We start from the raw sequence: 17224 nt of genomic DNA on the forward strand, positions 1-17224 counted from the left end.
TTAAAAATTAAAAACTGAAACCTGGGGTCTACTATACATTATGTCAGCTCCTGCAGCACTAATACCTAATGGTATCCATGGCAACCAGTACGGCATCATCAAAGACACAGCAGAAAAATAAAACAATACAAACAATGAAAAAATATTCAAAAAGTGCCAAAAAATGACTGGATAATCATGACTTCAACAAAAGTGGCAAATTTTTTTTTGTTTAAAAGTATTTATGTAAAAAAGGAGACTTTTGAATGAATAATCAAAATAAATGAATCTCCATTAATATATCTATTTTAAAACTTGTTTAACAGCATTGGATGGCCTGTGGAGCTTTAATCCAAAACAGGGCATACCAGCCCACTCTTTAAAAACCCACAAGTCACAATGAGAATGTTCAGACTCCACATGCGTACCACTAGACTGGCCCAAGTCCCATCTCCTGGTAGTGAGGGACCGGGGTCCTAACCGCTGAGCCAACATGTCATCCTAGATTGATTTAAAGGGTTAGGAGTTACATTCAGTTAAGTTTCAAAACTGCCTTGACTCTAGAGTGGGGATGACTTTTATTATGTTATTCACATTAGGAAATTGCTCGGTTTGGGGCACATCTTCAGTTGTGTCTTTTAAACACAAGATGACCTTTGTGAGGTAGGCCCACCACAGGCTGATCAGACCTGGGGGTGTGTTCCTCAACCTTTTGCTTGATCTCTGTTAGTGGCCATTTAAGTGCCCTGCTGGTATCCTTTATTTTGAACCATGGCCAGTGACTACTCATTTCAGTTAGGCCTGAGAGTGATTTAATAGCCTTTTTGATGGCCTTTTCTGTGATTCCTGCCTCCTTCAGAAGCCCTATCATGGCGATGGCAACAAATGTCCTGCAACCAACTTCAACCAGGTGCACCTTCCCTTTCCACCCTCTCTCTTTGATCTCTGCTGCCAGACTGATATATCGCAGCACATTTTGTTCATGAGTCTGATCTGCAACATTCTCCCAGGGGACTGTAAGGTTAATGATGAAGACACTCTGCTGAGAGTTGGACCATAAAACCATGTCTGGTCTTAGGATGGTACTGGCAATTTCTGCTGTCAAGGTGAGAATCTGGCCTTGGTTGGCAAGTATATTTTAGTCCCTGTCTGCATTCAGTGAGCCAGTTTCAGGGATTGAGTCCTTTGTTTTTCTCCTTTCTGGATGAAAGTTGCTGAACATGGGTGGGTTATTTAGACATTGAGAGGCACAGAATTAATTGCTCTTCAATTGCATTCAAGTTGAGCTGCCAAACATATCAGCACTCAGTCATGTTGGTAGGTACATAAGCTAGTGTAAGTATGAGTGCAACAGTAACTGAGCAGAGGGAATAGGCTGGATAGATAGATAGATAGATAGATAGATAGATAGATAGATAGATAGATAGATAGATAGATAGATAGATAGATAGATAGATAGATAGATAGATAGATAGATAGATAGATAGATAGATAGATAGATAGATCTTTATCTCCAGTGGGAAAGCTTGCTTTCCACAGTAGCTCATTGAATAAATAAATGCATTTATATATATATATATATATATATATATGGCGGCACGGTAGTGCAGTGGTAGCGCTGCTGCCTCGCAGTTAGGAGACCCGGGAGTTTGCATGTTCTCCCCGTGTCTGCGTGGGTTTCTTCCGGGCTCCGGTTTCCCCCCACAGTCCAAAGACATGCCGGTTAGGCGGATTGGTGATTCTAAATTGGCCCTAGTGTGTGCTTGGTGCATGGATGTGTTTGTGTGTGTCCTGCGGTGGGTTGGCACCCTGACCAGGATTGGTTCTTGCCTTGTGCCCTGTGTTGGCTGGGATTGGCTCCAGCAGACCCCCGTGACCCTGTGTTTGGATTCAGCGGGTTGGACAATGGATGGATGGATATATATATATATATATATATATATATATATATATATATATATATATATATATATATATATATATATATATATATTTATATATATATAGCGGTGTATGGCTGGCCATCATCCCGGCCAATATCCCCAAGTCGCCAGGTGGAGCCCTCCCTGCAGTATGGAGGTCCCCCGAATGCCAGCAGGGAATCCTGGACATTGGAGTTTTTATACGCAGCCCTGCTGGATACCATGGGGGCCACTAGGAGACGCTGCAGGAAGGAACAGTGGTTATTTGCCTTACATCCTAGTCACATGGACAAGGGGAATGACGTGCTTCCGGGGTGAAGAAAGGGACTTGTTATCTGACCCGGAAGTGATAGGAGATCACATGGACTGGGGATTGGAACACTTCCGGGTCATGAAATATAAAAGGACTGTGGCAGCTCCCAGACAGCGAGCTGAGCTTGGTGGTAGGAGGGCAACGTGTCTGGGAGCGGTGGAGAGTTTATTGTGATTATAATTGTGTATTTGAATGAGTACAGCGGAGGAGAGGGTGCTTTGTGCACTGAGCTGTGTAAATAAAGTAAACTTTTGGACTTTTACTTGGTGTCTGGAGACTTGGACAGGGTTTCAAGGGAGCGCTAACGCCCCCTATCTGTCACAATATATATATACATACACAAAGGGCAGAGGAAGCTTTTTTATCCTTAGGAGACTGTATTCCTTTAACATGGTTAGTAAAATCCTTCACATATTCTACAAGACCATAGTGTGTGTGTGTCTGTGTGTGTTAAAGGAATGCAGTCTCCTAAGGAAAAAGATCTTCCTCTGCCCTTTCTTCCACAGTTCATCTGTGTTCTGAGACCATTCCAACATGCCATTGATGTGGACCCTCAAGTACCTGAGCAGTGCACCACCTCCACATCCACTCCCTGAGAAGTGACCAGGCATAGAGGCTCTTCAGTGCAGAGAAATTCAAAAACCAGCTCCCAGGTTTTGCTGATGTTTAGTTGCAGACAATTCTTTCTGCACCAATAAACAAAGTTGTCCACCTGACTCATATCCTTTGTTTTATCCCCCTTATAAAAACGCCCCATAAGTGCTGAATCATCTCATAATTTGTGCAAGTGACTTGACCTGATGTTATATTTATACTCTGAGTTCCTCTCCCAGCCAAAGATTTAAGTTTGTGAGATAGGGCAGAACATCATAGGTAGCTTTGATGATAAAGTTGCCTTGTTTGAATTCAGGATCCACAGATCCTACCAAGTCATTCTCCTGCTCTCAATACTCTCCTGTCTCATCCATTACCCTGGTTTGACTAAAGATGTGACGCTGGTGTTCCTGGATGCTTCTTCTTGATGGCACACTTCCTTCTCGACCAATTGCTGGCTTTTTGCCATGTTGATTTCCTTGTTTCAAAACCAAAGACTCCTCTACCTTTTTGGGCAAAGCCCAATATTCCCCAGTTTTGGAGGGTTGATATTGAATCCTGTATTGCTGGAGCTGGAATCCATGTTTTGCCTGTTAATAAGGCTGGGGCGATACCTTTTACAACCCAAATTAGATTCATCTTAGACTCATTTTCCAGTCAATGCAAGGAAAAGAAGAAGGATGTCTTGTTACACTCAATTAATTAACTTTTCTAACAAATAACATTTGTTGCCCAGTAAATGTACTCTAACATTAGCCAACATTTAATATATAAATTTGTTATGGTACACACTGTGCTAAAATGGGATAACAATTTACTTAAATAACCCAAGATATTCTGTTTTCTGAGTGAAAAGAGGATGAAGAGAGAGAGATGCTCTTTAGACAATCCATCTAACCATTTTCTTTTCACAACTTTAAAATTAAATGTTTAGTTTATGATAATATGAGACACACATACATGCACATCTTTATCTCTGGACCTTCGACTAAATACGAGTACTTAGCATTTTGGATTTGAATCTCATACCTGGTCATTGTTCATATAGAGCAGGGGACTATCTTCAGCACTCGTTAGGGGCTTAACCTCCATCCATCCATCCATCCTCTTCCGCTTATCCGGGGTCGGGTCGCGGGGGCAGCAGCTTGAGCAGAGAGGCCCAGACTTCCCTCTCCCCGGCCACTTCTTCCAGCTCTTCCGGGAGAATCCCAAGGCGTTCCCAGGCCAGCCGGGAGACATAGTCCCTCCAGCGTGTCCTGGGTCTTCCCCGGGGCCTCCTCCCGGTTGGACTTGACCGGAACACATCACCAGGGAGGCATCCAGGAGGCATCCTGATCAGATGCCCGAGCCACCTCATCTGACTCCTCTCGATGCGGAGGAGCAGCGGCTCTACTCTGAGCCCCTCCCGGATGACTGAGCTTCTCACCCTATCTTTAAGGAAAAGCACAGACACCCTGCGGAGAAAACTCATTTCAGCCGCTTGTATTTGCAATCTCGTTCTTTTGGTCACTACCCATAGCTCATGACCATAGGTGAGGGTAGGAACGTAGATCGACTGGTAAATTGAAAGCTTTGCCTTATGGCTCAGCTCTTTTTTCACCACGACAGACCGATGCAGAGCCCGCATCACTGCGAATGTCGCACCTTTCCGCCTGTTGATCTCACGGTCCATTCTTCCCTCACTTGTGAACAAGACCCTGAGATCTCTCCCCTAACCCTGAGAGGGCACTCCACCCTTTTCCGGCTGAGGACCATGGTCTCGTATTTGGAGGTGCTGATTCTCATCCCAGCTGTGAACTGCTCCAGAGAGAGCTGAAGATCACGGCCTGATGAAGCGAACAGGACAACATCATCTGCAAAAAGCAGTGACCCAATCCTGAGTCCACCAAACCGGACCCCTTCAACACCCTGGCTGCGCTTAGAAATTCTGTCCATAAAAGTTATGAACAGAATCGGTGACAAAGGGCAGTCCTGGCAGAGTCCAACTCTCACTGGAAATGGGCTCGACTTACTGCCAGCAATGCAGACCAAGCTCTGACACCGGTTGTACAGAGACCGAACAGCTCTTATCATGGGGTCCGGTACCCCATACTCCCGGAGCACCCCCCACAGGATTCCCCGAGGGACACGGTCGAACGCCTTTTCCAAGTCCACAAAACACATGTAGATTGGTTGGGCAAACTCCAATGCACCCTCTAGGACTCTGCTAAGAATGTAGAGCTGGTCCACTGTTCTGTTCGACCAGGACGAAAACCACACTGTTCCTCCTGAATCCGAGGTTCAACTATCTGACGGACACTCCTCTCCACAACCCCCGAATAGACTTTTCCAGGGAGGCTGAAGAGTGTGATCCCTCTGTAGTTGGAAAACACCCTCCGGTGTGCCACCACCCCGGTCTGCCAATCCAGAGGTACTGTCCCCGATGTCCATGCGATGTTGCAGAGACATGTCAACCAAGACAGTCCTACAACATCCAGAGCCTTGAGGAACTCCGGGTGTATCTCATCCACTCCCAGGGCCCTGCCACCAAGGAGTTTTTTGACCGCCTCGGTGACCTTAGTCCCAGAGATGGTAGAGCCCGCCTCAGAGTCCCCAGGCTCTGCTTCCTCATTGGAAGGCATGTTAGTGGGATTGAGGAGGTCTTCGAAGTACTCCCCCCACCGACCCACAACGTCCCAAGTCGAGGTCAGCAGCGCACCATCCTCACCATATATGGTGTTGACACTGCACTGCTTCCCTGCTTCACTGCTTCCCCTCCTGAGGCAGCTGATAGGTACCGGCAGGCCAAGCGGAATGCGGCTTCGGTGGTTGCTGAGGCAAAAACTCGGGCATGGGAGGAGTTTGGGGAGGCCATGGAGAATGACTTTCCCTCAGCAACCACTGACGTCGCATTCCGCTTGGCCTGCCCGTACCTATCAGCTGCCTCCAGAGACCCACAGGACAAAAAGGCCCTATAGGACTCCTTCTTCAGCTTGACGGCATCCCTCACCCCCGGTGTCCACCAGCAAGTTCGGGGATTGCCGCCACGACAGGCACCGACTACCTTACAGCCACAGCTCTGATCAGCCGTCTCAACAATAGAGGCATGGAACATGGCCCATTCGGACTCAATGTCCCCACCTCCCTCGGGATGTGGTTGAAGTTCTGCCGAAGGTGGGAGTTGAAGCTACTTCTGACAGGGGACTCTGCCAGTCATTTCCCAGCAGACCCTCACAACACGTTTGGGCCTACCAGGCCTGACCGGCATCTTCCCCCACCATCAAAGCCAACATACCACCAGGTGGTGATCATTTGACAGCTCCGCCACTCTCTTCACCCAAGTGTCCAAGACATGTGGCCACAAGTCTGATGACACGACCACAAAGTCGATCATCCAACTGAGGCCTAGGGTGTCCTGGTGCCAAGTGCACATATGAACACCCCTATGCTTGAACATGGTGTTCGTTATGGACAATCCGTGGCGAGCACAGAAGTCCAATAACAAAACACTGCTCGGGTTCAGATCGGGGGGGCCATTCCTCCCAATCACGCCCTTCCAGGTCTCACTGTCATTGCCCACGTGAGCATTGAAGTCTCCCAGCAAAACGAGGGAGTCCCAGAAGGTATGCCCTCTAGCACCCCCTCCAGAGACTCCAAAAAGGGTGGATGCTCCAAACTGCTGTTTGGCGCTTACGCACAAACAACAGTTAGGACCCTTCCCCTCACCCAAAGGCAGAGGGAGGCCACCCTCTCGTCCACCGGGGTAAACCCCAATGCACAGGCTCCAAGTTGGGGGGCAATAAGTATGCCCACACCTGCTCGGCGCCTCTCACCGGGGGCAACTCCAGAGTGGTAGAGAGTCCAGCCCCTCTCAAGGAGATTGGTTCCAGAGTCCAAGCTGTGCGTCGAGGTGAGTCCGACTATATCTAGCCGAACCTCTCGACCTTGCGCACTAGCTCAGGCTCCTTCCCCTTCAGAGAGGTGACATTCCACGTCCCAAGAGCCAGTTTCTGTAGCCGAGGATCAGACCACCAAGGTCCAAACCTTCGGCCACCACCAAACTCACACTGCACCCAACCTCCTTGGCCCCTCCCATAGGTGGTGAGCCCATGTGAAGGAGGACCCACGTTACCTCTTCGGACTGTGCCAGGCCGAGCCCCATGGGTGCAGGCCCGGCCACCAGGTGCTCGCCATCAAGCCCCACCTCCAGGCCTAGCTCCAGAGGGGGGCCCCGGTGACCTGCGTCCGGGCAAGGGAAAACGTCGTCCAAAGTTTTCGCTCATCATTGGAGGTTTATTGAACCGCTCTTTGTCTCATCCCTCACCTAGGACCAGTTTGCCTTGGGTGGCCCAACCAGGGGCATAAAGCCCCGGACAACATAGCTCCTAGGATCATTGGGACACGCAAACCCCTCCACCACGATAAGGTGACGGTTCAAGGAGGGGGGGCTTAACCTCCCCTCTATGATAATGTTGTTACTTCAACATATGTGTTAGATGGAAAAGCAGGAGGATGGGGGTCCCCTTTGGAGTTTTTGTGCAGTCAACAATCTGGGGTGGGGGGTCTCCAGTGGAATTTTCAAGCAGTTGTCCAAGCATGGCAGAACACAGGACAGGAGGAAGAAGGGCCGGGATCTCAAAGCGAAAGCCTAAGTCAGTTGGAGAGGTTTTTGGGGGGTCATTTCTGAAAGATCAGGGGCTGGATACCTGAGATCATGGGGTAAGGCCCCGGAAGCCCCTGTAACACCACTGTTGGGTCCCAGTGGACTGCTTGCTGTGGCTGCAGATTTTGTTCCAACAACTTTCTTTATGACTTCCAAATTAGTGCTTCTATTTCCTGCCATGCAGACTGTACTGCTGGAAAAAGCCCCAAAAGGCCTTGATGAAAGCGTTTCACAATATTATCACATACAGTGTGCATTTAAAGGGGCGTCTCGCTCTTTTGGTTTAGCACAGTCCTGCTCCTTTAAAAAGCACACCTGACGCGGCGCTATTTTTAGTCCTTTCCTTTTACGGTCATTGGGAAACCAAACGGTGAAATTGTATTTGTTCAAATAATATAAATACCCTTAAAGGACACGTCCTTTGAAAATCGCAGTACTGTGTCTTTGCTCGTTCCAAGCAAACACTGCACACTGATAACATCGTTGACTTTGCACGTCACGTACGAGTAGGCAGATTCTCGGGCACCACTGAAGCAGTGTCTTCTGGGAAGTGAAGTCTTTAAAACGCTGGCGCGCAACGAGGAAAACTGAATTTGCGATAGAAACTTAACCTGCGCTTTCTCAACTGATGGCCTTTCCATAGCGTGTTCAGTTTCTTTACAGTCACACCTACTTTGTAAAAGAAAAGTACAAAATAAAACTCGCGTCTTTACCATGTTTTTATATCAAGGCGAAAACAGATGTGTTGTACTAAGTAATCATTTAGACTACTTTAGAATAATGTTTGCCGCGGCAGATATGAATAAGTGACACCTAAACTCGAACATTTTTGGCTGTTTGACACGATTGGTATTTTTTCTTAAAAGCATTGTTTCAGTGTCATTACACAATGCAGTTATTGCAATCAAAACCAAATCGCCGCTCTTAGGAGTATATAGCGTTTTAAATTTTAAAGCGAATTTTTTTTCTGCAGGAACATCAAACTTGAAATATTTAGTCCATGGAATTCTTATTTAAAATAGCTGGATATAATAGGCTGGTAAATGAACTACGTATAAGTTAATTTGAAAGTCCTTGAATAATAAAGAAGGACTACAATGGAATTAGAAGTACTCCGAACCATTCTTAGAAATGTAGATTGAAAAGCCTTAAATAAAATTATATGCTTTATGACTACCATTAAATTTATATTACATCTTGCCTGAAGAAAGCGCCCGAGTTGCCTCGAAAGCTTGCATATTGTAATCTTTTTAGTTAGCCAATGAAAGGTGTCATTTTGTTTGGCTTTTCTCTATTTTGAACAAAAAACCATAAGCTTTTCTTTGTTATCCAATAAATGCTCTATTGACCAAATTCCCTGTTCCATCCAGATACATTTTTACAGCGATTTGTTTAAGATTAAAATATACCTATTATTCCAAATTGGAGTATTGTGCGGGTTAGAATTTCATCGTCTTGCTTCCAAACTACTTTTCCCAATACGCTTAGCAAGAAGGCGGGCACAATGCTCTTCGTTCTCCAACATGATTAGTGAGCCACGGCATCAATCCTCCCTCATCGCGAATAAGTTTCTTCTTTTAACCCATGACGTCATCCGATAGCTTCTCATTCCTCCAATCACGCATTCGTTTTTACCAGTGACCCTGACGGGGTCCTAAAACACGCAAGCACTCAAGTAAATCAACTGTGGAGATTAAGACAGACAAGACATGCTGCTTTAGGTGCAAAATCTACAATATCCGAAAATGGTAAGGGAAACCTGTCCTGTGTTTAACACGTTACCTGCGGTGTGCTTGGAATTGTATATAAATTGTTACAGGTTTTGCCTGATTCATGCACGTGTTCCGTATTGTATCAAGAGACAATTTCAGAAACTTCTGATTTAGTTTGAGGCGATGTTATTTTACAGATCCATAGAAAACAGAGACCTCCTTTTATAGGAACCTTTCAGAAAATTCGTGAATGATCGTGCATTTGCGCAAGGGTAGTTCTTGGTCACTTTACCGTTTTCGTCTACAGGAGTCATGCGACTCGCAATTTCTTATAGGCTTTTGTAAACTGCCATGAAGGGCGCTACATGAATATGACATAGTGCCAGCCGAGGTCAAAGAGCAGCACTGATTTCAAATGTTTGTGCAAATAAAGCTGAGTGTGCATCATAAGGCGCTATATATGGCACTGTATATGTGAACACTTGGCGAAGTTAATGAGTGAGGGACTTTATGACAGGAGATGAGTGTAAGACGCACAAATTACTAACGTGAATGTGAAAACTTTAGCAAGCCTAACCCCAGGTATGCGAAATGAAGGCCGTATGTGAAAGGTTCAATATAGTACTCGGGTCATACATACTTTTATAAATTAACCCTTCATGTATGTATGAAAGGTATTATATAATTAGCATTTAGTGCATGTGAGACTCGCCAATAGTCCTAAAGCATCTTTGCTTTATAATAAATCTTTGGTCTACGAGGAAACAGTTAATGGATGTTCCTCTACTGTAGTCTTCTTTTTTTGGTGTTGAGCATTTACCATGAATTTAATATACCATCTTTATGGAACGTGTTTATATGATAGGCCTTCTGCTTCATGGACCTCCAGTTAAAGGTGAGAATCCTATGTTTGTTTGTTGCCTTTTTGGAGTTTGTATGTTCACTCCTAGTCTGGGTGGGTTTCCTCCTGCCAGTACCAATGATGTGTTACTAGGCAACTTCAACTGGGCTCCTGTTTGAGTGTGTGTCTGGGTGGATGGGAATGGGCCTTGCAGAGATTTTTCCTGCATTGTGCCCTGTACAGCCAAGATAGGATCCACTTCCACAGCCCTGAGCTGGATTAAGTAGGTTTGAAAATGTTATATAGTTGTACTTGTGAACGTTGGTATATAAAATAATTGATAATGTGCCAGAGTGAGGCTGACATGGCACCTCATGACTACCCCCAAATGAAATCTTCTAGTACTTTCTAAGCTCTTTGTGTGAGATCAAGCTGTCGTCCAATCAACTTAAAGTACCGTGTCTTTACCTCAAGTAGACTCAGATAGTGTCATGGTGTTGCTCAGAACTTGAGCAGTGGTATGGCAAAGGCACTATATTTTAAATTCAGCTAGTATATTTGAAAGCTGCGCTGTTCTTTTATTTGACAAATGCTGCAAAAGTCCAATAGCTGCAAGTAAAGAATGGAGAGACCCCCCAGGGCATGGAAGCTGCCCTTCTCATGTTACAGCCTGCCAAGACAGCTGTAGAATTGTGACATCTAAATGATTGACACAGGTGGTGTTAGGTCTTCTGTCTGAAGCTACCTTAGAGACATGCATCTTTGGCCTGGATCAGTATATAAAGGTGCCAGGCCTGCAGATCCTACACGTGTCGAGAAGTTGGTTGACATTCCTGAGGGTGATCTGTTCTAGTGATCAGGTCATCTGCTAATGTTGTATTGTCTTGGGCAGGCTCTGATGGGAATTCAGATGGTGGTCAGCCTCCTGGTTGCCAGTGTCATGCAGAGAATGGCTCCACATTGCTCCTTTGCTCGTTGGCTCCTGTGTAATGGCAGGTGAGATGATGGTGGGAGGTGTTGTGCCCTTTTTGTACACCTCACAAGGTATAGGTGAATCAGCTCTTTTGTCATATTCTTCTTTAGCCTTTATCGATTTAAGCATCCATCAGAAGGCGAGCTTTGTGCCCTGGCGGGAAAGCAGGTGCCCAGACCCAACAAGAGAGAGAGGTAAGCGAGCCCATGTGTTTTATTTATTTATTTAGCATGGCAGTTAATTACTCTGCCAGTTACACATACCTCATGCTTTTATAGAAGGAATAATGGTGTCCAGGACAACAAACCCCTGACCGTCCCAAAAGATATAGACTTGCATCTGGAAGCTACACCAATCAATGCCCTGGATGCGCTGGGTAAGCTGAAAGATGTGTTGCTGCTCCCTTATGGTCGGCTTTCTTTCTGTTTGCACTTTACATGCTGTCTCCCTCCTCTTGCAGTGCTGCGTTTCTTCCTGGATTACCAGTGGCTCGTGGATTTTGCCATTTATGCGACAGGCATCTATCTCTTCACTGAGGGCTACTACACATTGGTGGGCTCTAGTAAGGAAGTAAATGTTGGTGCCATCTGGTGCTTTCTGACTGTGGTTTTCTCCTTGTATCCTTTTTAAGTATGGAAACTCCCTTAAAGTTAATATCATGCGAGTGGATGGCATGTAGCAATCTGGATATTTAAGCACACTGGTGATTGGTCACGGTTAACATCACAGCCATGACTATCTCTAATGAATTAATCTTTATTTTATATAGCGCCTTTCACAGAGAACACTGTGGCAAGGTGCTCTACAGAGTAACCAGACACGTATAAAACAATACAAGATACCACAGCTCAATGTACAATACATACAAATAATAGAATCAAGTCCAGAAAATAAAGAGACACTGGGACCATGAGGGCCAGCACTGGGTAATGTGGGAGTTGTGAATATGAACTTGCACTGTATGGCGAATGTATATGGAGACCCCTCCAGATTGTTGAGATAAGGAGTTTCAGGTTAAAAAAAAATCGGCACGTAGGGATGCAATGTGTATTGACAACGTAGAATGGGTCCTACTGAAGAGCTCTGTGACTTTAAACGTGGCACTGTCACAGGATGCCTCCTTTACCATGACTCGGTACATAAAACTTCTGCTCTGTTAGATCTGCCCCAGTCAACTTGAAGTGCTATAGTGGAAGCATCTAAGAGCAACAACATCTCTGCCATAAAGTTGTAGGCCAACCAAATGGACAGAGCAGGCCGCTGAGTGCTAAAGCAGCTAGCGTGTAAATGTCACCTGTCATCTGCCACATCACTTATAGTAGAGTTCCAAACTGCCTCTGGAAAGAACATCAGCACAAGAACTGTGCATCAGGATCTTCATGAAGTGGCTTTCCATGGCTGAGCTGCTGCCCACATACCTAACATCACCATGTGTAATGCCAAGTGTTGGCTGGAGTGTTGTAAAGCATGTCGTCATTGGACTCAGGGGAAATGGAAACATGTTCTCTGGAGAGGAGTATCATTATTCAGTATCTGCAATTGTGGTTGACAAATCCAAGTTTGCCGTATGCCAGAGGAATGTTAACCTTCAAAATGTCTACTATGAAAATTTGCTCTTGAAAGAATATTGGTCTGGAACTGTACTTCAGGGTTTGGGTTAAACCCCTTGGTTCCAGTGAAGAGCACAGTTAATGATACAGCATACAAAGACATTATGGACGGACGATTGTGTGCTACTGTTCAGGTAAGGCTCTTAACTGTTCTAGCATGAGTGTGCCCTTGTGTACAAAGCCAGGTCAATAAAGACATGTATGGAGGAGCGTGACTGGCCTGCACTGAGCTCTGTCCTCATTCCTATTAAATGCCATAAATGGGAGCTAAGTCTTCTTGTCCATCATTATTGCCATATTAATGCCTGTGGTTTTGGGAAGGGATATCCCAATAAGTTTGTATAGGTGTGGTGGTGAGGTGTCCACACACTTTTGGCCATATAGTGTATCAATAAATCGGTCATTATTTCAAATGGCGCCATCAGCAGCACCATGTCATATGTACTGTGTGAAATCAGAGTCCAGTGCAGCAGCCGTAGTTGTTATGCTGCTCAGTCAGCACAACATGGTTACACGCACAGTTTGTATCCTGTCGAACTCCTGTTTGAATGTCCCATTTCTGCAACTTTTGCCATATTTTGTTGCAAGCCCTCTTCCCAGACTTCTTTGCACCTCATTGTCAGAGCCTACACCACATGTCACTGACCACACTTTGTCGCCTGTTCTCAGCTGTGCTCTGTGTTCAATCGTTGTTATGCTCTTGTTGCGTTTTATTTCTCTGGACCCTTTTACCCCAGCCTGTCAAGACCCAGTCTCCTGTTTCTTTCTCAAACATTTGGTACCCAGTCTCCACACCTCTTTGCTTTAGGTTGTTGCCCAGTTGATGTATCCATTCCAGTCTGAAGTTGGTTCTGTTCACTTCTTTCTGACGGTTTATACCTCTTGTTCAGTGCTGTATCTACAACTTTGTGAACCCAGTTATTGATGGAGCTTCTCTGTGCTTGAACTGAGCTCTTTTTCAATGGCCAGTCTTTGCACTGACTCATCAATGTCCCGGCTTTGTGCCCAAGCCTTGCTTGTGTTTGAAGCCCAGTCTCTATTTTTTTTTTTTTTTGTACCTGCTTTACTACTTGAATGCCATTACCCCTTGTATAGACCCTTTTGTACACCCACTTACATTTCCCTTTCTGTTCTGCTGTTTAAAAGATGATGTCCTCACTTCTTTGTACCCATTTGTTCACATTCCGTCAAGGTGACCAGTCCTACTTTGTGTATGCCACTTTGCCCAGTTTTGCACTTGTTCCCATATCTTGTTTTCTGTACAATTCTTTGTGCCCACTTTTTTACACACAGCCTCTGTGCCCATCCCCAACTTTGGTTTGATACTCTTTCTACATTTTGATGCCTGCTTGTCCACATCCAGATTCTGCGCTCACACCTAATTCATATTTGGCTTTGTTCTAGACCTCTTTACACCAACATGTTGTACCCCTGTTGGAGCCACTGAAGCACAGTCTTCACAATGTTTGTGCATACCTGGTATCTGTCCGATCCCACCTGCTTGTTGATGTCTAATTTCTCTGCCCATTCCAACTTTACACACTCCTGTTTGATAGCCTCTCTTGTATGTCCTTCCTTGACTTGTGTATTCAGAAAAGCTCTGCTGACACTAGTGAGCCACTATTTCCGCTCAGAAGAAGGTGGTGAGAGGTCTGTGTGCCTCGCCTTTGCCTTCCTGTTGCTTCTGCTTGCCATGTTAGTGCTGGTGGTGAAGGAGGACTATCTGGAGTTTGGCCTAGAGCCGGGTAAGATGACTGATGCTTTGGAGAGTAGGCGCAGATCCATGTGTGCCTTTGTGCCTTCTGTTCAGCCTTATTATTACTGAAGTTTTGTTTGATAGTGTAACACTTTGTGAGTGGCATCTGATATAATGTATGCTTTAATCCTGCAGGTTTTGCAAGTGTGTTTGATAACCTGGAGATTTTTCTGAGGCAGCAGGGGCATGAGTGGTCGTGAGTACTCATAACTTTTCTGTGTTTCACCATCAATTTATTATTTATTTAATCATACACTGTTTGGCCACAGTTCTCCTCAGGAGGTCTTCTATTTGTTTTCTATGCAGCTTTCCTTTCACAAAGCTTACTGTGAAGCTGGCGCTGGCTGCTCTCTGCTCATTCATCGGTGCCCTGCTCACTTTTCCTGGACTCCGCTTGGCTCAGACACATCTGGATGCTCTCAAGATGACTTCCAACAGACCCCTCATCCAGTATGTACTTTCGGAGATGTTACATTGGCTGTGCTTGTAGGCTCCATATGTGCCCAGACAGCAGAGATGCTGCACCCACCTTTCTGCGCTCTTGTGAATTCACAGCAGCCTTGTCACTTTGACTGAGAGTGAGACCATCAAAGAGGCTGCTGTTGACTTGCCTTGTGCTTCTCCTCCCCAGAATCCTCCTGCATGTCAGCTTCATCTCACCTTTGGCTGTTGTCTTGCTTTGGGTGAAGCCATTAGCCCGGGACTTCCTGCAGAATGCGCCAATGGGCAAGCAGTCTGTCACGCTGTAAGTACTGATCTGCCCTGAATCGAGGGACCTCATTATCTATGTGCTTTTACATTTTTGTAATTGTGAACCATTTGTTTGCCTTGACACCCTCTTGAGGAGTACTGACCTATTTTGTCCTCAATGAATGTGTTTTTGTAAGTTGCCTCCTAAGTTACTTGTCATTTGTGCTGCACACAGGATGTCAAGCTCAACGTTTGACTCGGTAAGACTGTGGGTGCTGGTGGCCACATGCCTTCTGCGCCTCAGCGTGACTCGAATCCACTTGCAGGCCTACCTTAACCTGGCAGAGAAGTGGGTGGAGCAGATGAAGAAAGAGGCTGGCCGCATCGCCACTATTGACATCCAAAGGAAGGTGTGTGTTTTTTTTTTTTTTGTGTGAAACAAGTTAAACAGAAGGTTGTGGAGAAGACTCCTTTATAATGGAGGAGCTGCAGGAGTGAAAGCTACGACTCCTAAACTCGCTCATCTGTCATTAGGTAACCCGTGTCTTCTGTTATCTGACTGTTGTCACTCTGCAATACCTGGGACCCATCATGCTGCTGCTTTTCTCAACGCTGTTGCTGAAATCCATGGGTAAGAGGCCTGTTCTGATGTGTCCTTTAAAAGAAGCCGAAGTGCTTTCAGTATCTCCTTTACCTTGCACATCTTAATCCACCCATTTCGCTCTTGTGAAGCACCAGATCCTTCAAAATTCCTCTTTTATTTCCCCTCCCAGGTGACTACTCGTGGGGCTTGGCGTCTGAAACAGGGGGCACCACTCCAGCAATTTCTTCTCCTGTTACACCACAACCTGTGGGTCCAACTGAGCAAGGGGAGATGGAGGAAGACATCCAAGCAACTGCTGCTCATGTTCTGGACACTCTGTCTAGTCTACGCAGTGTATTTACCCCTGTCTTCTACCGAGGTCTCTTTGCCTTCTTTACTTGGTGGGTTGCAGCTTGTCAGGTGGTTACCAGCCTATTTGGCATCTACTTTCACCAGTACCTCGTGCAGTCTTAGCCGCAGATAATTCAGCAGAGAGGTCCTAAGACACATTTTCCACACTACCATGCTGGGGTCTGGTCCTTTTTTTGTTCCCCAATTTGGACCTTGTTGGATTGGGAGATCAATCAGCAGAAAGACTCTGAAGGATCCAGCATGTGGATGATGTCCCCTTGAAGCATGTGCCTCTTGGGTTGGTTATGTACAGATGTCTGCGTTTTTTAGATTTCTACGCCTCTTCTTCATTTTGCCTTCATGGACATATGATGGTGGTGCCGGGGCAGTGCGCACTGGCCCATTCTGAACTGTTTTATTTATTTTGTTGAAGTATTTCTGAAAATGTTTATGTGGACTGTCAGTGCCCTGCAGGGAGGTGGTCCGGCTTGTTGTGTGCAGAGGAATGTTGGAACAAGCATGAAATTGATGAATAAAATATTTTTCAGAAAAGATTGGCCTCTTTGACTTTATGTGCTTTTTATAAGTTGTGAAATCATTTTAGTGGTAGAGTAACTTGTAAATAGTTTAATTAGGTTTATCTTTAAATATCTATTTCAACAATGATGAAATGTTTAAGAGTGATTTATTGAGTAACACTATAATGCCCAGCAGCCCCAGCGTCCTGGGTTCAAATTCATGTCTACTCAGCATCCCTGTGTAGAGTCGGCATGTTCTTCCTTTTCTTCTCATGGTGTGGTTTTCATGCATCGACCCAAAGACTAAGTGGTCCCATCTAAGTGAGGGTGCCTGAACCTGCCCTATGATGGGCCCAGTAGACCTTTGTTGGATTAAATGGTCTTAAATATGGTTATTCGATTGTGCCTCCTGAAAGCTTACTGTTTGCAAAACTTGCTTTCTGTTTTACATTAATAGTTTTTTTTATAATGACAAAGTATTTTAACGACATGCCTATTGCTGTGGGTTTTCTAAAGTCATGCCTTGCACTGTGTGAAGACGCCATGTCATTTCCAGTTATTCTGTCCTGGACGGGTCAATGCTTTATATATGCTTTATATATACACTACACTACACACTTGGTGGGTCGATTGCGACATTTTTGTTTTTTAGGTATATGTGTTTAGTGTTCTCAGGGGTACAGTGCTTCACCGAGTGTTACATACACATAACGGGGATAAGGCGAGTAATCCGGTTAAGG

The 17224-nt window shown here is 45.4% G+C and overlaps 1 protein-coding gene across 1 annotated transcript; it reads left to right on the forward strand.

The window, feature by feature from the left end:
* Positions 1-9079: 9079 nt before the first annotated feature.
* On the forward strand, positions 9080-16518 carry tmem161a (transmembrane protein 161A). The gene is made up of 12 exons (XM_039766688.1): positions 9080-9198; positions 10896-10999; positions 11087-11170; positions 11255-11352; positions 11437-11593; positions 14180-14331; positions 14478-14538; positions 14649-14792; positions 14974-15087; positions 15268-15442; positions 15567-15663; positions 15806-16518. Exons 1-12 carry the CDS (start codon positions 9196-9198, stop codon positions 16087-16089), a joined length of 1473 nt encoding a protein of 490 aa, XP_039622622.1. The 5' UTR covers positions 9080-9195; the 3' UTR covers positions 16090-16518.
* The last annotated feature ends 706 nt before the right edge of the window (positions 16519-17224 follow it).

The sequence above is a fragment of the Polypterus senegalus genome, chromosome 10 (genome assembly GCF_016835505.1).
Source record: "Polypterus senegalus isolate Bchr_013 chromosome 10, ASM1683550v1, whole genome shotgun sequence".
Taxonomy (NCBI): Eukaryota; Metazoa; Chordata; class Cladistia; order Polypteriformes; family Polypteridae; genus Polypterus; species Polypterus senegalus.

Coding starts and splice junctions, on each gene's coding strand:
- tmem161a (XM_039766688.1), top strand. Junction 11,000..11,086: donor TGGCTCCTGTGTAATGGCAG/GTGAGATGATGG, acceptor ATTCTTCTTTAG/CCTTTATCGATTTAAGCATC. Junction 15,088..15,267: donor GGCAAGCAGTCTGTCACGCT/GTAAGTACTGAT, acceptor TGCTGCACACAG/GATGTCAAGCTCAACGTTTG.